The 22,904-nt window shown below is 44.2% G+C and overlaps 1 protein-coding gene and 3 long non-coding RNA genes across 5 annotated transcripts; 2 read left to right on the top strand and 2 right to left on the bottom strand.

Moving 5' to 3' along the window:
- Nucleotides 1-3,966: 3,966 nt before the first annotated feature.
- LOC125095270 (uncharacterized) lies at nucleotides 3,967-10,672 on the bottom strand. 2 transcript variants are annotated; one of them, XR_007125832.1, is made up of 3 exons: nucleotides 10,420-10,672; nucleotides 9,748-9,969; nucleotides 3,967-4,799 (listed from the first exon to the last, which is right to left on the bottom strand). It is a non-coding gene; the product is annotated as an uncharacterized LOC125095270 (long non-coding RNA). The 2 variants fall into 2 exon arrangements; XR_007125831.1 differs by having other exon boundaries at nucleotides 9,748-9,888; nucleotides 10,420-10,671.
- Nucleotides 10,673-12,867: 2,195 nt separating this feature from the next.
- Nucleotides 12,868-21,776, bottom strand: LOC125095272 (uncharacterized). Its single transcript, XR_007125834.1, has 2 exons — nucleotides 21,698-21,776; nucleotides 12,868-12,935 (listed from the first exon to the last, which is right to left on the bottom strand). It is a non-coding gene; the product is annotated as an uncharacterized LOC125095272 (long non-coding RNA).
- Nucleotides 14,490-15,553, top strand: LOC125095271 (uncharacterized). Its single transcript, XR_007125833.1, has 2 exons — nucleotides 14,490-14,750; nucleotides 15,361-15,553. It is a non-coding gene; the product is annotated as an uncharacterized LOC125095271 (long non-coding RNA).
- On the top strand, nucleotides 21,475-22,048 carry TNP1 (transition protein 1). The gene is made up of 2 exons (XM_047721517.1): nucleotides 21,475-21,652; nucleotides 21,849-22,048. The coding sequence occupies exons 1-2, from the start codon at nucleotides 21,514-21,516 to the stop codon at nucleotides 21,875-21,877; spliced, it is 168 nt and encodes a 55-aa protein (XP_047577473.1). The 5' UTR covers nucleotides 21,475-21,513; the 3' UTR covers nucleotides 21,878-22,048.
- Nucleotides 22,049-22,904: the final 856 nt, after the last annotated feature.

Below are 22,904 nucleotides of genomic sequence, written 5' to 3'. Positions count from 1 at the left end.
ATGATCCATACAGAAAACTGTTTGTTTCCCCAAGGGTATTTCACAGAACACCGGCAGTTTTCCTTAAAGCCAGAGCGCTACAGATAAACGTGCTGGAATCTCCTGAAGTCCAGTTTGGGAGAGACATGGTTCCCACTGACAGAGTCAAGGCTCTGTGAAGTCCTTGTAGGAAGGGATCTGCTTCTCAAATTTATTAGATTGTAGCACTCTGTCAACACTCCCAAGATGACCCCCTATGGAATTAGGGCTCAGCAAAGCTCAATCTAGGCCCAGAATTAATTTTTAAGACATTTTAAACAGGTAACAGCCTGAGAGAACATCTAACCCAGGGGTCAACAAACTGTGGCCAAGTCTGGCCATCACCTACATTGCCTATTTTATACAGCCTTTTAGCTAGGAATTTCTTTTCTTTTTCTTTCTTTCCTTTTTTTTTTTTTTTTTTTTTTACATTTTTAAAGAGCTGGGCGGTGGGGAGAGGAAAGGAAAGGCATATGCACCAGGAACATATGTGGCCCTGCAAAGCCTAAAATATTTACTGAATTTTCCTTTACAGAAAATCCTTGCCAACCCCTGACGGGCTGCCCCACCTCTCACATAAGATGTGGTCCAAAAAAACCCTCTACAGAGAGGAAGGAGCTGGACCACAAAGATGCAGGAAAAAGAAACCAGGCCTCAGCCTGGGGTAGACTTCAGCTGAGGACAGTGAAAACATGTCCTCTGACCATTTCCTCCAGCGCCTGCAACCCCTAGAAAAGGATTTGTTGGGGGAAATGAGCTATGCCTTGACCTAGGACCAAAGGAGGGAGGGAAGGATCAGCAACAGGCCTGGTGCCACCCCCTCCCCGGGCGAATCGGCTGGAGGCACAGCGTCCCACCAGCATCCGGGAGGCTGGTGCGACTGGTGGGCTAGGTCTGCAGGGCCGGGCCAGCCTGGGAGGGCTGCCTGCTGGCGGTGGGCGGGGATTGCTCCCGAAGGCTCTGAGATCCCGGGTCCGTCCCAGGGCCGCCGCCCGCTGATCCCGAGTTCTCCGTAACCTGACCCAGGCCCAGCCGTGAAGGACACCGCGGAGGGGCAGAGGGGCATACACAGTATACAAAGGGATTCAAGGGGATTTGATTACAGAGTTGCACCAGCCACTTCCTGGAATCCAATGGGAGTGAGTTCTGAGAACTGGAAGCAGGGGGGCGGGGGTGGGGGTAGCTAAGCGGGCAAGAAACAAAAAAAGGCCAACAGCTGGCTTGTGAGTGTGCGCACTGGGAAGGGACACTGCGCGTGGTGCGGCCGGGAGGGCTGGCAGCTCATGCTCTTTCCCCAGCCTGGAACTGGAAGGATTCCGGGGCCCCGGGGGCATCCCAGGCCTCCCATGGGGAACCTCTCCCTTCTCGGACCTCCTCCTCACCCCCCACCGCCCCCGCAGATCCTGGCCCACCCCAGCCTCCTTTGCCCCCAGGAGGTAGAGATGCACCCCCATCCCCAATGCCTTTCTCTCTCCTTCCTTCCGTGTCCCCACCACTTTGCTTCTGTCCTCCGCTAGCTTTTCTTTCCTCCTCCTCCTTCTCTTCTGCCCTGGTCTTGTGCTCTTCTGCTCCCTCCTTGGAACTTCTCTTCCTCCACCTGACCGCCCCCCCCCCCCCCTCACTGTGGTTCCACACTTCATAGCTAAGCAGTCAAGGACAAAACTTCCAGTGGGGGTTGGAACACAATAACAAGGGGTGCCTCACTTCTCCACGGAGGTGCTGCAGACTCCCTGGTGCGCTCTCTCTCCAGCCAGACAGGAAATCAGGAAGCGATGGAGAAGGTGATTACAGAGTAAAGGCTAGTTCTCAAAGCCTGCTTCCTCCCAAGGCAGCATGGCTGCTGGGCCCCGTCATGACTCTTGGGCAGCCAAACAACCCCATTTCTCCAAGCCACCCCCCACCACCATACACACTTCATTTGCCTTTTTCCTTCTTTCCCTGTCACCCACCAAGACCAAGGGAGGGTGTTGGGACCACTACCGGTGCCTGGACCTCTGTGGTAGCTGTGTTGTGTGCATCCGGATGAAAGCACGGAGTGATAAGGCAAGGTGGCTTTACCCACTAACCACAGGCTTCTTGAGAGGAGGACCTGTGCCTTTTGACAGTGTGTTAGAAGGCCACTGTGACCCCACTCCCAAACCAATGCATTGCACTTGGGACCATCCTGGAAAATCTGTTACATGTGGAAATTAAGTACACTGCCCCCAAACAGGCCTGGAAAGGATCTGGAGTCATTTGGACAAGGTGTGTCCAATGGCTCCGTTGTTTAGCTAAGGAGAGGAAGACGACATGCAGTGGAAATCTGAAGGGACCTATTCCCCAGACCATACATCACCAGCCTCCTCCTGTCTGACATCCTTTCGTCAATTGCAGATTTACCTAAAAAAAACAAACCAAGTCTGATGTCCCTTCTAGGAGGAGCCAGCAGACAGGGTGCCATCTCAGATCCACCTAAAGCTAGGACAGGGAAGACTGGTCCCTTCCTTCAGCAAGCACATCTTTGGTTTCAGCCCAGCTTACTCCCAGGACCTACTGGGTGGTAGGTACCATGCCTGAGTCATGTATGATTTTTGAGGATGACATTATGGCATGATGCTAATACACAGAAGCAAAGTACAGACTCCAGCAAGTTCCTTGGCCTCATGTATGAGGCTTCCCTGAAGTAGAGTCCATGTCCTTGGATTTGCCTTGACCATTCTTGTCACTGGTTCTCCAGCCTGGAAAGCACTGTCCCCCACCTCTATGTTTACCTCTTCAAGAGATGATCTGATCCTCCCTGACTTGACTGATGTTTCCCTTCCCCAAGCTCCCAGGACACTAGCTGCCTAAATCACACATCTGAGGCCCCTGAGCCTCTGTGTGCGATAAGCTGGATTTTTCTAGGTCCACATAGTGAAAACCTGCTCTGCGCAGGTCCCTTCAGATCCCCTTCACTGGTTCATCGCGTGCTTTCCAGTTCTGGTGTGCTTTCTTCTTCCCCAGTGCTTTGTACTGGCCTCCATTCTCCTTTGGGGGACCACCTTTGGCCTGATGGAGCCACTCCACCTGCACACAAGTAGATAGACTGACATGACTGGAATTTTATGGGTTCATGGAATGACCTCTGTCTTCCCTGTTATAGGACATCTATCAGTCAGGATCTAGGCTTGGCAGACAGAAAACACATGTATTATCTTCACAGAGAGAATTTAAAGAATAGTTAACCTAGTACTAAGAACAGAAAAGGCCAAGGGGAATATTTAAGTAGCAAAGAGGTAGCAATTATTAGAAGCAGCTAAGTCTCTCAGTAGGAAGGAACAAAAGGGAGTACTAGAATGAAGAAAACTAGAAGGTCTGGAAGGAGACACCCCCAGGGCTAAAATTTAGCCCTCTCAAAGGGGCTGCTGCTCTGCTGGAGGAAGGGTCTGGTGGCTCTGGGACCTGGAGCCCTGAGAAGGGAGTGTCAGCCAACTGATGATGGCATTTCTGAGGGGGAACAATGGGCCTATTTCTGCAAGTATTGGAAAAACTGGAAACTGGAACACCAGCTGCTTCTGGAAGGATGGTCCTTGTGGAACAGCACTACTATGGGATCCCCACAGGAGCAGCGAGCATATAGAGCAACAGAAAGCAAACAGGGAGGAGTACTGGCCACACCGAACTGCAGGCTGCCTTGGAGAGAGGATTCAGTATATCCACCTATAGACACTAGAATCACTTTACCTGCAGTGTGTATGAGTTCCAGGGGCAACTGGAAATTAACAGAGGCAGAGCCAGAACTGAAGAAGAAAGCTTTTGTTTGTTTCAACATGGTCATATTCTGATGTTGTGCTCAAGAAGGGAACAGTTTCTCTTTCATGTATGGGTCAGTTTATTCTGGGAGACAATAAAGACCACCTACTTAAGAAGCTTAACTAACCAGGTCCTTGAATATGGAAACTATGGAACATCCCAAATAAGGCAGAGTCCACTGAGTAGGTAGTGGAATCTCACTTCCTCCTCCCATCCACTAGTACCCAGAGGGATCAAGTGGTCAGAGAGTGGCAAGACCAGCCCCGAAACTGGAGTCATTCCTCCATTCAGCAAGTATTTATTGAGCACGGGCTGTCTCAGCCCCAGGTCTAAGGCCCTTGGAAAATATCTATTATTCAGACATTTTAGGAAGTGGCAGGCATGGAATGTAAGCCATATGGTGGTAGCGATGTTTCTCTCTTCATCTCTTCCTTCTGAGATGCTCTCCTTTTAATACTTCAGGATAGATTCATTTTTCACTTATTTTATCTGCAGACCTCATCAAGAATCAAAACACTTACAGCAGGGGATTAGAGTGAAAGGGGGAAGTCTGGGGAGGCAGCAGCTTACAGATGTGATAGAAACTACATTTCCCTCCATGGATATTGGCCACCATGGTTCTGGAAACTCTAGGACTGACCAGTTTCAAATATTCTATCTCTATGACTGGTACATCCTAGGTACTTGGGTCCTGATGGTTTGCATATACATATGTCCATAGCCATCCTTGGCTTAGGAACCATCTTGGTGCTGGGACTGGGCAGCACAACAGCTCCCCCTGGTGTTCTGGAGGAATGGCCTTGACATGGGGGGGGAACCCTCAAGGTTTGAAAATCAGCTGTTTACCAAATTCAAAGTTTACCAAGTTAAAAGATCTAGTGTGAAGTCTCAGAGAAAATGGGGAAGTCAGAGCTTTCTCTGGGCTTAAGAATTCTTAGATTCTGTTCTCCTTGTTTCCAGTGACACCCAAGCCCATTCTTGCTGGTGACAGATGTGAATGTGCACTGAGCCTGTAAGATAAGAAAGGCAAGGAGGTCAAACATGAAGACAGAGGTGCTGGAAAAAAACATAGATATGGCTGCAGTTCATTGTTCACCTGAGTTCTGATGGAGAACTGTGGCCCCTGCTCACTTATCCAAGGGCTGAACTGAAATCCAATTGATCCAGATCTTTGTTTTCCCTCTTTCCTTGAACCCTATTTTTTCTTCTTTCTTTGATTACCAATCCACTCATGGGAACAGAAGACACAAAAGAAAATCAAGCCCTTCCCAATTCTGATGATTAACAGCCTGAGACTTATCCTTGTCAGACTTTCCTCAAAAAGTTTGGTAATATATATTGAAATTCCAAGAATCCTAACATGTATCTGGTTTCTCCTTTTCTATATAGTCATGGAAATTTGAACACAGAATATCTGGAAATTGACTTGTTATATGGATCAACAGAAAATAAGATGGCACCTTTGAAAACTCAAATATTCCCAGGCTGGGGCTCTTTGCTAAGAATCTGTTCTGTGTGTTTAATGTGTGCCCATGGGTGGGCATGTGCTCTTTTCAGCCTGTATAATTTTAAAAAAAGCATTTTCAGAATAGAGAAGTCAGGGAATACAGAATGAGTATCATCTATGCCTTCTCTATTTAAGTAGAATAACCCCCTAACCTATCCTAACATATCCTAAATAAGTAGACATCTCCACTGTACTGAAAGTTCTCTAACCAATAAAATTTTACAAATTCTTTTGGTTACCCACTCCTGATCATTGCCAAAGTTCACCCTAAATGCTCTCTGACACTGCTGATGGGAGGGTGGGTCAATAAAACCTCTCAGAAAAATGATTTGGAAAAAAAAATGTATTAAGAATCTTAAGGACGTCATCCTCTTTGACTCTGTAACTTCACTTCTATAGCTGTGTCTTAAGAAAATACAAAAAATACAATACTGAAAAACCATGTACATTTTGTATGCGTTTTTGCATGAAAGCAAATAATTAGAAATGTGCTAAAAATAGGATGTTGGTTAATTTAAGTTTATGTAAATCCAAATAACAGAATATTATGCCGATCCTGTATTGCAGAATGTAATGCAGGAATTATATATACATGTATATAAAATGCAGAGATAGGTAAATATAGATAGATACACACAATGTTAAATGTTAAAATGATCCATTCTCTGGCTCATTTTTGGCTAAAGACCTAAAGATCAGAGAACAGAAGAAGAGGGAGCAAGTATTCCTACATACCAAAGATGGTAGGCAGCCCAGGAAGGGAGCAGTTAACATTCCCCAAAGGAAGCCTTCAGCTAGTAGGGGGTGAAAATCAATGGATGGATGCCCCAGGCTCCCAGCATTGGAAGGGACAATTCTAAAGTAAATTTCACGTAGTTCCTCACTCAATTGCCCAGGACAATCACCAGTTCAGTAACACACTCTATACTCCCCGTTCCCAGGCCCACACACCCTCTTCCCCCATTCCTGCTTCCCAGAATGTATTTCATAATATAAAACCTGTACTCAGGTCCTTACCTCAGGCTCTACTGGAGGCCGAGTAAAGTTTAGTCACTCCCAAAATGCAATAATTTCTTGAGCACAGGTTTTTAGATCTTTAAAACTCAGGAAGGAAATCTATCTTCAAAGAGCTTTGGCTTCATCCCCCCGCCAAAGCAAGGAAACAAAAGGAAAATGTAGCTCTCCAACTCAAGCAAGGGAGAGGAAATGCTCAGATACACATGAACTAATAATTCAATGAACTATCCTGTCACAACATCATCACCAGTGCTGTCATTATTACTGTCAAACGCTAAAGATGCTGAAGTCAGAGGCCCTGCTGGGCAGGCATTCAGGAACTGGAAAAGATTCCTGAGGGCAGGTCCAGTTTCAGGCAGTTCCTCTGCCTAACACAATTAGCTGGATGCTCCAGCTGTTTGGAAGGGGCCTGTGTTTTAGAGACTACAGTGTTGTACCCACAAAAATGTAGTCCTGAGTATCAGTAATGGGAAGACTCTGTCTTGTTACGAGTCTCTCATTCCCAGTATGGAACCTGAGGCCCACCTAGACAGACAGCTGGCTCTCTTCTCCTTTCTCCTCATGGATTTCAAACTGTGCTTTAGAATAAGTAGGGGTTCTGAGGCCAGGAACGAAGTGGCCCTAATAACATGTGGTTCCTCGGGTCTGAAAAGGAAGCCAAAGGGGAGCAAGAGGTCCTGGTTCAATCCCTGATTCTTATCCTTGACTCCCGGGCCTACAACACCTACAACACCAAACTGAGCTCCTGGACTATTTGATAAAGGTGGGCAAGAGAGAAGTGGAACCAACAGGGTCAGTAGTGGTAGATTCCCAAGGTTTAGGATAGAGGTTACAAAGTCAATGTCTTCAGAGTTCAGGCCAGTAATATTAATATAAGTGAAACAAGGAGAGATTTTCAGAGACAAGGGTGAAGAGTGCAAACCCATCTAAAAGGAACTTCTGAGCGCTAGTCAATTGGGATGCTGTTGCTAGACTAATTTTTAAGAACCACAAAGAAGTCAAAAATCCAGATTGTACATGAAAGTCGCTGACTTCATTGGTAGCAACCAGTTCAAATGTTTTTTGCTCACCCCATGTTGGCCTGCATGGTCAAAACACATCTGTAGACTATCGTTGGCTTCTAAACCATAAGGTAGACATACATCAGGAGAGTGAGATAATCTACTGTAGTTGGAGAATGTATTAAAACAGACATCAGGTAGCATAGTAACAGACAACTTTAAAAGTTTGAAAAAGCAGAAAGAATGGAGCAAGACATTAGGAACTGAGTTATAGACAGGCAAAAGGGACTGCACTCAAACTCATAAACTTACAAATTTCTATTTGGGGCCAGTTTCAACATCTGCCCTTATGAGGTATAAGGATAATGGTGACTTATGTAGCATTATGATCCCATTGCATCACACAATATCCTGACCCAGGGAATAGCCAGTTATCTTTCTTCTTCCTATCACTGGCTTACCTGCCTGAGGAACATCTGGTTTAGGACTAGTAGGTTCTGTGCTCTAGCCCCACTCTCCTACTCCTACCCTCAACCCTCAAAATTTTCTCTTTTACAAGAAGCCTGAGACTACCAACAAGACAAGTAGAAAGATGGCGCATTGCATGAAGACATCCAGAAAGAGATGATGGCCCATGAATAGAAAGGATAAATGATCACAAAGAGTTTAGAAAAGGAATAAAGTTTAACACTTAGGCAAGACCCAAAGAAAGAAGTTCCTGGCCCAGGCAGAGCCCGGATGAGACCCTAGGGGGCTTTAGTCTAGGGGACTATGAGAGTAGAAAGAACACTCCATTACCTCCGCCTTTCAGTGATTTTTCAAGGTAGTCATTCAGTATGTTTATTCAGTGTGTTTCAGCTGTAAAATTGAGATCATTGTTAACAAGATAAGTGAAATAATAGCACAAACTCCAGATAAGATCTTGTTGGAACATGGCCATATGGGCACTCATTTACTGTGGCTGCTTTTGCCTGCAAAATTACAATGTGTACTATCTGGCCCTTTACTTTCAAGGTTCCCCACAAAAGTGGCTGTGAGGTGTAACTAGGGTCATGATTTTTTTACATCATACAGGACTTAATCATCAATAAATATTTAATACCTTAGACACTAAGATTCAAAGGTCTTGCCCTTAATTTCAATCTTGGGGCAGCTGGTAAGCAGGTCTCCTTGTGCTGCTACTTTGACTCTAGACTATAAGCTCTTCAATAATACATGTATGTGAACAACGTCACATTCTATGTAAATCTGGCAAAAATGGTGAGTGTGGTATAGATAACTGGCACCAGGATGAATCAGGAAAGGCTACTGGCCTCCTTTGTTTTTGCCTTCTCTCCAAGACTACACCAGTGTATGCCAACACATGATTTACAAGATATAGTGGAGCATTATGACAGGGTGCCACCCTAAGACAGAGCAATGACATATTACTACAGGGCACCACAACAAAATAGACTTAGTTATAACGTTATAACTAACCTGTTTCTGTGGGGTACCATTGCAAGGTATACTTCTATTTAATGCTGTAACTAACATGTTACTGCATATTCTATCTAATGATACCACATGTTATATCCAGTGCTATAACATTATTGCAGGAGCCTCTTTTCCTGGACCCAGGGACAATCTCTCCCCACCCCTTGCTAAGACCAAATGTGCCCACCAAGAGAAAACTGACCATCAGAGAAACCCATGTTCCATCAGGAACAAAAAGCTCACCAATATCTAGACAATACGACAAAACCCAGGAACCTACCTAAGTCCGCTGAACAATAGTTCCTGCATCTTTAAGGTTGCAAAGAAGATAGGAGAATTGGGTTGAGGCCTCAAGCTTATCGATCAGTTTTGGTCTGGCTGGCACATGATTTTAAAGATTGTGCAACTTAAGGGTAATGTGTTGGGAGTCAGAGATGATGTGGTAGAGAGCCTGCTTCCACCCCCCTCTCTCTGCCTGCCTCTCTGCCTACTTGTGATATCTCTCTCTCTCAAATAAATACTTTTAAATAAATAAATAAATATTCCAAATACACATAGGCCATTCTAGGCCCTTCTTCATGTTTACAATTCCTGGGCTCCATGTTGATGTGACCTGAACTTTTTTCTAGAAAAATGGGCATCTTCATTACTAATTACCAACAAATGAAGCTAGAAGTATAAACTAATGATCTGGCTATGGGTTTTCTGGTTGTTGTACCCCAGCCCAGCCAGCTCAAAAAGGTCTACCAGTCTATCAAACCAAGTTAAGTTCTTTTTATACCCAGAAAGCATCTCAACATATCAAGCCAAAACCCAACCATATATTTCATTAGGGAGCTTCTTAAAAAGGAACTCTGTATTTTCCTCTGACTCACTTGATTATCCCTTTACCTATATACCCCACTTCTCCTGTTGACATGAAAAAAGGCAGGGGTACACTAGGTTGCCACAGGTTACCTTTCAGCTGAGCAAAAACACACAAAACACATTCTTCAGTGAAAGGAGAGAGATTTTACTTAGACACCCTGGGGTGGAGATGTAAAATCAACGATGATCATGGTGGTCTTGGGCCTGCACCAAGAGAGGCTTTTCTTTTTCCTGGCCATGGGAGAAAACACGACATGGAAAAACAAGATGTCAAGCAGTGTCTTCAACCAGGGCATTGCCTTATGCTGCTGACTAAGGAAACAAGAATGAAAAAAAACTTAAGATTTATATTCAGGAAACCCATGTGTTTTTTTTTTTAATATAGGGAGCTTCTAAGCTCAGTTTCTCAGATTTCATGAGACATAAGACCAGGGAGTTTGAGAAACTCACCTTTAAAAAGGTGGGTCCAGGGGTTATGTCAACCTCTCTACTGAATGGGAAGATTCAAGGGAGGCTCTAGCATAAAGAAGGCAAGTAATGAATGCAGAAAGTCTGTTTTTTGGCAGGACTGCTGGAGAGTAGGGTAGAGCTGGGGTTTTGCAGGGAGCAGGGAGGTCAGGAAAGAATTGAAGACAGTCTCCAGAAGGCAAATGGAGAACTTTGCTTTGCCGAAAGCATGACATTTTGGAATGCCTGCAAGCCAGGATGACAATTCCTCAGGTTTGAGAGTCCCCTTTTGTAATAAGAAAACGTCATCAATACCTTGTCTTCCTGTTCTTTTTCTGGCATAACTTCTTTGATTTTTTTCTCTGTAGTGAATCCTTCACACGGCATACTGAACACTTACATCTATGGTACTTCGCCATCTTCTTACATTTCCGATTTCTGGCCAACAGCAGAGATCTTCTTGCCAAGGCAGCCTCTGTCTGCTGCCCCTTTCCCCCACCCCAGGTCCATTCGTCCAAAGCAGCACCCCCATCACTCCCTTTATATACAGAGACAAGTGGCCATGACATGGGAGCTCCTGGTAAAAGGACCTAATGATTGGTGATGCCTTGTCACAATGGCTGAAAGTCAACAGAAGAGCTTGGTTGGGTGGTTGGCGAGTAGTGACACAATTGGATCAAATCAAGAAAGTACCTATTAGGACTGCTAGAATCAGCTGACTGCCCATCAGTATAGCCCATACGAACAACCCTGAAAGATACGAACAAAGTAAAATTGTTCTGGCCTTTCAGACCCAGTATCTTCAAAGCCTTTATTGGCTGGCAGATTTAGGTATGCATTCCTGGTCCCATTATCTTATTTCTAGAAAGAACTTTTTTGGCAAGGATTTGAACACCCATAAATATATCTACACAAATCAAGATGATAAATATATCTTCCACTCCCAAAAGTTTCCCTGTAACCCTTTGCAACTCCAATCCACAACTTAGTTCAAAACTCTAGTCCAACTTATCTTGGTTATGTACTACCCTTGCCCCGTGCCCCAGAACCTCACAGAGATATACCTTCAATCTCAAGAAGTTCAATATCTGGGAAGAGAAGATATGCATACAAAAAAATTCTAGACAGAATCTGGTAAATGATATAAAATGTATCCAAAATGTGAAGAGTTCATTGAAGAAGTAATTATAGAATTTGGAACCTTATTTTGAGTCTTAAAGGACATATAAATATTTAAGAAGTAAAGGTGCTAAAATTTAAGTAAGAAGTAAGACACTGAATTGAAGTAAGACACTGAATTTCCCATCAACACCTGTACATTTCTGCATTTCAAAAAACCCAACTTAGCTGAAACCGCAGAGGTTCCCTGAGGGTGAGAACAGAAGACATGGCTAGAAAGCAAGGTTGAAGTTGAGAGGGCCAATATGAAAACTTCAAAGGCAGTAAAGAGTTTCCCAAATGTTTTGAACAAGAGTGACATGATTAGTTTTGCTTTAGGAAGTTTATTTGGAAAACAGTTGGCATGAAAATAGAGATTCAAGTAGCTTCAATAATCATTTAATCCCGAAGTAACAGGGATTGGTCAAGGGCTGCCACCCCAGCACATGAAAACATCGGCATCATGAAGGACGACTCAACATGGACAAGTAAGGAGAGGGAAGACTGCAGGAACACACCTGGATGGTTGTTGGGTGGTGCCAGAAGGCAAAAACTGGCAGGGAGACCCCCAAGACATAGTCATCTTCTCTTTTCCTTCAAAGCTTGGTTTTCAAGCACACTTCCTGAACAATGGTTCTCCCCCTCCAAGAGGATCCAGCTCATGTGGGGACAAGGGAGGTGATGATTCAAGCACCTCCCACAGTCCCTCTAATTTTCTGCCTCTTGCACACTCCAGGAGACAAGAAGTTCTACAATACTCTTTTTCTTTTAACATAAGACCTAAGGTTTTAGTCCCAGGGAATGTAACAAAGATTGGAAAGAGAGAAAGAGAGAGAAGAAAAAGAGGGACATAGAGTTGTATTTAAACAACCTATATACACATTTGTGAAGTTGAGTTTAATTTATTCTATGTCCTCTTTCACCATAAGTTACTAACAATCCAGCTGTTTCCACATCCAAAGAATTCAGATCTTTAAACTAAAAGGATTGATCATGATCATGATATTATGTCCTGAGATGGTTTGATAGAACTACTGATTTATTCATCCAAATTTGTATTGAGGATCTGTGGTTGCCTCTGGGCCTGTGTGTTTCTGTGCTCTTTCCTATGTGTTCATGGTGGCATGGGTCAGAGTGGGGAATGGACAGAAAAGAAGTAATAGAGCCGTGTTTGTGAGATCTGAAATTATGACTAACACATGCCTTAGAACTCACCAACCTAGGTACATATCAACATGGATTCCCCCTATCTCACACACATCAAATGCATGAATAAATCTATACTTTGTGAACAAGATATCTTTATTCAAGAACTTTGTGTTGATAAATAATAGTAATCCACCTCTCAGTTGGCAAGGATTTATTGACAATTTCTTAAGTGCCTATCTTTGTGCTCAATGTTTTTTAAAAATTGTAAAATATGTCTTACATGAAAAATCAATCTAGTTTCTCACACAAGAACATCTCAGCTCCTCCATTTATTAGCTGCAGGGTCTTGGACAAATTATCCAACACCGCTGGTCCTGGAACACCGCAATAATAATATCAACCTCACAGAGTTGATGTAAGGATTATATAAATAGGTTAATATCTCTAGATTACTTACCACATTCCTGGCACTGTTCCAAGCACAAACTATTATCTTGGCTCTGTACTCCCAGAGTGTAAGGTGCCTGAAGGAAGATACAAATGTGAAATAATAAGGACCAGTCAGGACTGGATGTACATCCCAAACTGCAGACTTATCTAGCTCTAAAGGAGGAAGTTAAGGTCAGTTAGGGGTGAAGGAAATATGGGTAAAGTGAGTCTGCAAGAACTTTCTATGTCAGAGAATAGTGGTTAAATAGAAGGCTTACCTTCTTCTGCTCAAAAACAACCTCTAACTATGGACTCTGAAAAACAATCTGAGGGTTTTGAAGGGGCAGGGGGTGGGAGGTTGGGGGAGCCTAGTGGTGGGTATTAAGGAGGGCACGTATTGCATGGAGCACTGGGTGTGGTGCAAAAACAATGAATTCTGTTATGCTGAAAAGAAATTAAAAAAAAAAAAACCTCTAATCTCTACTACCTCACCTCCTGTCTCTCCTCTACCCACTGCCCTCTTGACCACACCCCCTACTCTGTCTCTGCAGGACCCTAAATGTCACATGCTCTACAAAGTCAAATAAGGTAGGACTGAAAAATGAGATGAGGTTCCTCCAGTGTCTACACAGCGCTTGGCACTCCAGTGAGTGCTATAGGCACCCCACATCTGGCGCTTTAATGTTACTTTGCAAACTCACTCTTTCCTGAGTTTTATTTTGCTGTCTCCTCCCTCAGCTGCCTCCCCTGAAATGCCTAAATGCTGATGACAAATCCCATAATTTTGTCCCTAGACCACCTCTTCACCTCCTGTAGGTTCAACTATACAAAACTCTATTTTGCCAATGCTCAGCTCTACCTCATCAGCCTAGATACCTATATCTCATTTGTCCACTGAGCACATAGTAGTGTATATTAGGTCTGTCCAGTAGACATCTCCATCTGTGTAAAACCAAAATCAGTATTTTCTGTTCAAATGTAGGTGCTGCTCTAGTATCTGCTGGAGGTTGTGGTGCTTATTCACTCAGGACAGAAGTCTAGGATTCAAACTTTCCCTTCATAGCTCTTTCTCTTCCTCTCCTCAGTCACCTCAGTATTTTATAATCCACCTCTTCTTCTCCATCCCCATCACTGACTTGGGCCAGTGTCCTCTGGGTTTTAATATTCAAGCCTTTTGTCCATATTTCTCTTCTTGGTGAACATTAAGTATATGTCACCCCCCAGGTGATTAAACTTCCTGCCTCTATCTGCCATGGCAGCAAATACATGAGATGACACTGTACAAAAGCACTAAAATTATGTAGATGCAGATTTAATTCCCTCCTCTGTCATTTAGTATTTATGTGTCCTTGGGCAATTTCCCAAAGCCTATAAGGAAGTAATTTCCAACTGGGCATTTAGTTTCCTCATTAGTAAAATAATAGGATTGCCATTGAGTCCCTGTCCTTCTGGCTTTAACTAAAAGAAGATTTTTAAGACGAGAGAAATGAAATAATATATCCAAGTTTAGTAGGTCAAGAGGCTTGGATCCAGAAAAATCAGTCTGACTAAATGTTGAAGGAAATCATCTGAGGTCCTACTGCTCAGCCCTTCTCCTGTAGTTTGGTCGCTGATCTCATACAGACTTTGTGACATCCCAGAGTGGGGAAGTCCCAGGCCATAGTGGCCTAATTTCAGATGGTCCCCCTGCCCCATCTTAAGGCTCAGAAAACCATTTTCTGGTAAATAACCAGAAAACCCATGTTGGGATTATAACATCTACCATGACTGAGTGCAGCCACCCAGTCAGCCAGCCTACCATGACCGATACAGCAATGTTGCCCATCCCTTAGGACTCAGAGGACTTTCTTCAGGAGCTTAGAAAAATGTACCACAAAGGAGAACATGGGGGAGGAAGAGGAAAGCAACTGGTGAGTTCTTGACTATGTGGTCCTGGGGGAGTGTAGGAGGAGTAAAGGGAGCATTTGGGGAATGTGTAAGAGGAGGGGAGAGAGGAGGTGTTGATGAAGGCATTACTGAAGAGGCTTCATTCATTCTCAGGTACATGACATGTCTTCATTGAGAAGCAAGCCATTTACAAGTATTCATCAAGCCCTCATTATGAATAAGATCTTAACCAGCTCTCCTGGATTATAAAGATGACTTAGATAGCAATGTCTCGATCTGGATGTTTACATTAGAAGAGAAACAGCCCTGTACTTGGGGGACTTGAGCCTTGGTTTATGCTCTGTTATCACGATCCAGAGCATATCTTCTAACAAGAGGCCAGTATAATCATCTTGCCCTGGGTCCCACAAAAAATGTAGCTTATTCCAGGGAGACATGGCTTATGAGGAACAGGCATTGCAGGGAGTTTCAAGTAAGTCAGGCCAAACCATAGCTAAAAGGATAACAAAACCATAAGGAAAAATCTGGAAAATGCCAAGGTGGCCTTGTATGCCCATTTGAAGAACCTTCTGAGACACTCTCACCCTAACCAGGGAATTTTATAACTTCTATTTTGTCTTTGCTTCCTTACAGCATGGAAAAACTATCCAGAACTATTGCAGGACAAAGCTCTATAGGGGATACAAATATTTCCACGTGGTGATTACCAGTACTTACCAGAACTCCAGAGCACCTCTGTGGCATTACCCTCCAGATTTCCTCCCAGAACAAAAATGAAACTGCCCATCACTGAGAATTCTTGATCAATAAAATCTGATCACTGCAACACTCAAAGAATCTGCGTCTTTTGGTGGGGTGGGGGGGGGCGGGCATCAGTGGGGGAAGAGGGTCATCATTGAAAGCGAAGGCTTTGGTTTGAAGATTTCACTAGGCAGTCATACCTGCTGTCCCAGCATAGGGTGTGTGAAGGGCAAAGTGTCACGAGATCTTTGTGTTTTGGACCACAGAATTGCAGGATTTATGAAAGATTTACTTTGTTCCCCTTCTTTAGTATAAATACAGCTAAACCTACTTTTTAAAATATGAGAATTCTGCTCAAAAGAACAATGCAGAAACCAAATAGACAACACTTTGGTCAGACAAGCTCTGTCAGCTTTAATTCTTGAGATCCTTGAAAGGCAAGTAAAATTGTTCTACCAATGTTTCTTCTCTCTTTCACCCTCATTGCTCACCACTAAGAGTAGGAAGTGGAGCTTCTTCTTAACAGACCAAAGAGATATCATTGGATTATGATGTTCTCCCTTGACCTAACTTTGGTCAGTAGAGTTATAATAGGCAATTATATTAAAAATAATCCAGATATACTGAGAGTTTCCTCTGGCCAATGTACCCTACCAACATATAGGTCACAATGCCTTACAATGAAAGTATAAAGGCATTGACCCTTGACTGTGGCAACAGTCTGTCACTCTGATCCTTGGCTATTTTTGATGACAACTCCTCTTCCTTTCACAGGGCAGCCATCCTCAAACTCAGTGACATGATGGTGGTTGGTGGGTGGGATGATTTCAAGGGCAAAGGTTCCTGGCATGTGGCTCCCAGAACATGAAGGGTGAAGGGAAAGCCAGAGAGAGAGCACAGAAAGGAAGAAAGAGAGGAAAGGTCATAAATCTTAACAGTAGTGCCTGATGGCAGATTGGCAAGAAACCTGGCCTGGAGATGGAGAGATCTGGGCTTGAGATCTAAGTTTGCCTATAATTTGTGACTTTGGCCAAGTTACCCTTCATCCTCAGACCAATTTATTATGAAACTGTTTTCTAGCAACCCTACCAGCTCAAAGTTCTTTACTCCAGTTTGTGGATGGATAAAACACATTTGTTCCTAAAGACCCCATGAAGCCAAATAATGGAATATGTGTGATAGTTTCATACGGTAATACCCCCTTTCTATTTTCAGGCCACAACCTTGTTTTTGCCTTATGGCTGCAGGGAACTATATCCCCAGTGCATTCCAGCAAGGGAGAGCTTCTCCTTCACTGTGTTATAGACAGGTCATATGGTCAGTGGGGTCAGGGGAGTAGTTAATGTGGAAACTTTATTTGGAAGCTTCAGAAGCATAAAATTTGGATTTACTTTGTGTACTATTACATCATGTGGTCTTATTGTTAATAGTACAAAAGGAATGGACATATTCAAATAACTTATTTTAAGTCCAAAAATAAAACTTTGAATTCTCTCCAAGTTAGAATTTCAAATTTGTACAGAAGACTTCCAAAGTCACACCCTACCTTTAAGAACTCACTATGCCCCCCACCCAGTACTCTGTCTTCCTTCAATATTAGATTCCTTCACCATGACCCTAGCAGCACATGTAAGACAGAGAAGGCAAATGATGGAGAGTGAAGGTAGTAAAGAGCAGTGGGTAGTCTCTGGCATAGGAATCAGCAATTGTGGGTCAAGCCATGTCTTTTGCACTGCCAGGGTGCAGCCCTTAGACAAGCCTCTTGACCTCCAAAAGGAGGGGGTTGAGGTGACTCCTGAGGAACCTAGCAGGGCCACTGGTCTTGTGATGTGTCTCCTGCCTTTTAGCAGACCAAACTCTCTCTTCCTGGAAAACAGAAATTGTTTATGGAAAAACAGTTTAGGAAAGCAGTCAACAAGGATGGGAAAGGAGCCTGGAGGACAAATGAGGAAAGAATCTCAACAAATTTTCAGGCAGAACCCAGACATCCTCAGAAACAGACTGGATTTTTCCCAGACTGGATGGAAAGAGGCAAATGGAGTAGTTGGCTTTGGGCTCTGGTTTCTCTTCATTCCCTACTGGAGATGTCAGATGAGTCCTGAGCTCAGAGACCGCTGCCCCTGTTGAGACCCCTCTCTCAGCAGCTTTCTCATCCCGTAGCCTTTCCCTGAGCCCCCTTCACCTGCCCAAACAGCAGCAGCAATAGCAAGAACAAGAGCAAAGAAGACAGAGCATGCATGTGAACAAGGTAGAAGGTCCCCACTTCTCAGCTGAGGTCAACATCTGGAGAGACTTAGGTTTCAGAAAGGGATTCAGACTGAGTCATCAACATGTATAAGGACTACAGCAACTTTTCCATTTTCCTTCTTAATAAACCCCAATTCCTGGCCTGCTGGGGAGATCCAGCCCTGAAGAAGACATCTATTGGACTAAACAGGAAAATTAATAGAGTGAGTTTGAATTGAAGAGATGAGATGGGACCCCTCTAGATATCTGACTTCCAAAACAGTGACGCCCAAAGCCTTTACCCCTTCCTAACCTAAGAGAGGGGCCATTGGGAGTGCTGGCTTCCAAACTCTTCCCTGCAACACCACTTTGGTCATCCTTCTGGGAGATAAAGACTACTATTCTGTTTATCCACCTGTTTTCAAGCAAGATAACACTCTGCTCCAAGACAGAGAGGGCTGATAGCTCCCCTTTTAAAAAGACAAGGACTTCAGTTCTCTCTCCATGTCCCCTTAGCAATATCAGAAAATATCCATTTCCTTGCATCAAGAGAAATAAAGCTAAGACCCACCAGGGAAGCCAAAGCATGGAGGAAATTGTTCTATTGGGCATCTCTGTTATTCCTGTGCTGGATTATTTGAGGGAGCTCACGTAAACACTCTGTGCCTCAGTTTCTTCATCCAAAAAAGAAGAGGAGGAGGAAAGAAAAAAAAATAGAATTAGAGATAAGAAGACAGCCAGCAGACTGGATTCACAAACAGTTTTCAAAAAAAAAAAAATGGCTTCAGGTCCACTAAAGGTCAGGAGTGAACTCATTGTGCTCTATCTAAATTGCCCTTGGCTCAAGCAACACTGGGGCAGAAATGGAAAGAGAAACAGACGGGCATCAGTGCCCAATGCTCAACCCTGCTTTGTCCTCAGTCCAGGAGGCCTGAGCCAGAAGCCAACCCAAACACCCATAGCCCCAGCCCCAAATGGCCTGCAAGCGCCTTCCCCCACACTGGGCTCTCTGCTGCTGGACTTTCTCAGCATGGGTGTCTGAAACCACATTCCTTAACCCTAGGCAAAAGGGAACTCTTCTTGTTTGTTCATCAGTTCTCAAGTCTGGCTGCCTTATTCCCTGTGATCTCAGCTTCCCCTGGGCAGAGTGGGTCTTTGGGGATGGAATGGACTCGGGACAGCGGGGAGAGAAATGTTATCCAGTCTCCAGGGCCATCCAGAAAATGTCTTTCCAACTAATGAGGCTAGTTCCTCTGCAAATGCTTTAGTCAGCAGGCACAGAAGCAAGGGGGCCTATGATGGAGACAATGTCTTTTTGACCCTTCCCCGTCTAGAAATACTCCTATGTGGTATCCAGAGTCATTCTGTGTCTTACTGTCTATCCTCATAATACCCAAGAAGTGAGAATGAACAAATGTTTATTGACCACCTACCGTGGACTGGGTCAGTACTCATGGAAAATGCAGTAGAAATAAAAAATACAACCCCTAACTACAAGGTGCCTACCACAAAAGTCAGATAATGTCAGAGATCACCTAACCCAACCAGTTTATTTACAAAATAAAGAGAATGAAGTCCAAAGAAGTGATACTTAGGGCACAGTCGGGACAAGAACCAAGACACAATGCCTCCTCTTGAGATCAGACTCATGCATACTACACAGCAATATGGGCATGGAACAGGTTGTCACACACTTAGGTTTGGTTGACTTTGAGAACCCTATTAAGGACCATGAACACTGAACATATTACAAAGAACAATGAGAATTTGAAAAGTCAAGGAAGCCTTCCCTGGAGAGGTGGGACAAAATGGGGAGGATTTAGATAGTCAGAAAAATTGAAGGATTTGTTATTTATTCAACCCTTATTGGGCCCTTATTGGGCTCTTGCTCTGTGGAAGGATTGTTCAAGGCCTCGAGAACACAGAGCAGCAAACATAAGTTTTAAACTTCTGCTTTCATGGATCTTGCTTATAGGAGAAATAAGACTGGAGTGTACAAGAAAGTCCCAAGATACAACAAGGCAAACCCACAGCCTATTTCTAGAGGTCCTCCCTCTTTGAGGGAATCAAAGTCTCCAGCAGAACCCACCTGGAAACAGGATAATGGAAAATGTCCATTATGGTGGCTTTTCAAGGAATCTGGGTTTCAAAACATGACTTGTCCTTTTACCTATAGACATCAGAAATGCTGAGAGTGGAACTTGAACTAGTTCTCTTCTCTAGAAAAGTCAACCAACTTTTGCTAAAAACGTGATGCATGAAAGGTGCTTGGTTCTTGAATGAGGATGATGGCAGGGGAGAGAGAAAGGACAGAGGAAGTAAGAGGAAGTAATGACCCTGTTCCATTGAAATGTTTTTCAAAGGACTGAATATAAGGTATGAAGGAGGAAGAAGAAAAGCTTGGCTATTGAATCCATTGCTGGGGAAGTTGGAGAGGGTGGATATCTCCAGCTCATGCTTCTACTTGGAGCTCCACACCCATGAACCCAGCAATCATACAATATCTCTATTTGGAAATCTCAAAGGCAGCTCAAACCTGAAATGTTTTAAACCAAAATGCATGATGATCCCTGTACTCATGCCTAGCTTTATCCCAGGGAGTGGCACCAGCATCCAGATAGCTGTATTACACCAAAAAAGCCACACCTTCTGCACCTTCTCCTGTCACCAACCAAAGCCAGTCCATCTGTCACCAAGTCTGTATCTCCTGTCCACATCTCTACATCTTGATCAACACCATTTCTGGCCCAGGCCTGAGCCATTATCAAATATTTCTCTCTCTTGAACCACCACTATCAGTGCTAAAATCTCCCTTTATTCACTCTACATCCCCGTCAATCTACCTTCCACATAATCTTGTCACATTACTCTCATAAACATTTTTCCAGGGTTTCCCAATGCACGTGAGCCTAGTCTGGTCTCTGCTTCTCTCTCCAACCTCATCCTGCACCATGTCAAGATGTAATTATCCTGAACCCTGTTGGGAAGTGATTATTTACTGATTTGTGCAAATTTCTGATGGCTTTCTCCCTGACGAGGCTGAAAGTCACCATGAAAACAGGTCTATGTCTGGTTTTATCCATAACTATTTTTCTAGCACCTAAGTGCATTGCATATATTAGGTGATCAATAAATATTTGATGACCGAATTTTTTTTAGTGGTAAAGCCAACGGTTCTCAACAGAGGGTGATTGTACCCCTCCCCCAAGTCAATGTTCGGAAACATTTTTGGTTGTCACAGCTACTGGCATCTACTGGTAGAAGTCAGGGATGCTTTCTAACATCCTCTGATGAACAGGACAGTCCCAGGAAATTACTCACCCCATAGTGTCATAGTTAGAGGAAAGAGAAGGAATATTTTTATTTTTGCTCATATTGGATTGGGTTTCATAGAGTCACATCCTTACAGAAATACATTTGTGATCTCCCAGTGCTGTAAGAGATTGAAACACACACACATACCCACACTCAACGAAGCCATTAAATTTCCTACAGGCAGGAGATACCTATTCTAATGGTATCTTGTACTCCCCAGATGCCTGGCACAGAACTGAAATTGAATTGCTCAATAACACCTGTCTGGAAATCCTCATTTAACATAAAAAGGGCCTCAAAATTGAGGGTAGCCTTGAGTTGCATTAGAGGGGCCACCTTATTTCTCATATATGACCCAAGTGTAACAAAGGCCACTGACATCACAGTGGAGCCCCACCCATCTGCTAAGCCACACCCCTTCACAGTCACAATGGCTAAGGCCTTAAATACCCAGACTCCTGGCCTCCGGGCCCTGCAAAGCCCCTCATTTTGGCAGAAATTACAATGTCGACCAGCCGCAAATTAAAGAGCCATGGCATGAGGAGGGGCAAGAACCGAGCTCCTCACAAGGGAGTGAAGAGAGGTGGCAGCAAAAGAAAATACCGGAAAGGAAGCTTGAAGAGTAGGAAACGGGGCGATGATGGTGAGTAGGGACAAGCAGGCGAGCAGTCAAACATGGGGGACTCACCCCAGGGGCCCTCCCTCTTGGAGTTGGCTTCTCCCGGACCCAGAATCTCAGCCTGAGAATTTAGTTTCCAGTTCAGTTCCCACTGGGGCAGGAAGAGGAGAATGGGGATGTTCTAACCTGTCCCTGTTGCAACCATGTCCTTCCCCTACAGCCAATCGCAATTACCGCTCCCACTTGTGATGCCACCCATGGGCTCTGTCCTGGTGGGCTTCATACAGCACCAGGCAGCAATGAGAGGATGACAGCCAGAGAAGAACCTATCGTGTGGGTAAAATGCCAATTGTGACGAAATGAGGAATGTATATGTTGGCTGTTTCTCCTCAACATCTCAATAAAATTTTGAGAACCGAATGTCTCCTTTTCATCTTTTGGCTGGAAAATGGGCTTGGGCAGACTTGGGAAAGAATCCTGTTGACAGTAGCTTCATACCTGTCAATTCTTCTTTAACATGATTTTGGAAAATATCAGTGATGTGTGGCCAGCACGGGCTGGCCACCATCACCATACTCTGGTCTTGGTCTCCATGTGCAATCTCCCTCCTCACCCTCCTCACTATGGAAAAGGACCAGAGAGGAGACCTGGAAGAAATGCAGTTAGGAGCCATAAAATCTAAGGGGTTAATAACAAGGGAACCCCGAACCATGGGCTAAAGTAAAGCTAAAAGACCAATCCCGGGGATGGTTACAGAAGTCTCCATGCTAATTTATCTGATTATGTATGAGCAGGACTAGCAGACTATTAGGGGAGACCCTTACCTTGTGTCAGCAGGGATATTGGCCGGGCAATCCAGCTGGTGAGAATCTGATGTCATAAATGAACCTTAGGTGTATCTGCAATTAAGGATATATCCTTAGAATGTTTAACCCTCACACTCTACAACACTCTACCTTGCTCTACCTGGTTTGTATCTCTGGCCAGGGAGCCAGGGGTCCGACACACCTTCTCAGCAGCCACCCCATCAGGATATTTTGCTTGAGGAGTGACCAGGGTAGCTCAGGATGGAACGGAAACAAGATCTTATTTAAACCAAGCCACCCACTTGGGATCCTGAAAGGGGAAGTAACCAGGTATAAGAGGCTATGAGAAGAGCGTGAGGTTGGGCATGAAGTTTTCACCCCCACCAACAAGTTTTGCCACCTGCTTCCTAGGTCTGAGGTGGTCAGTTGATGGCAAAGAGAAAGACTGCAGGTCACAGAATAAAGATTTT

The sequence above is a fragment of the Lutra lutra genome, chromosome 3, assembly GCF_902655055.1.
Source record: "Lutra lutra chromosome 3, mLutLut1.2, whole genome shotgun sequence".
NCBI lineage: Eukaryota > Metazoa > Chordata > Mammalia > Carnivora > Mustelidae > Lutra > Lutra lutra.
This window is presented reverse-complemented; position numbering and strand designations above follow the sequence as displayed.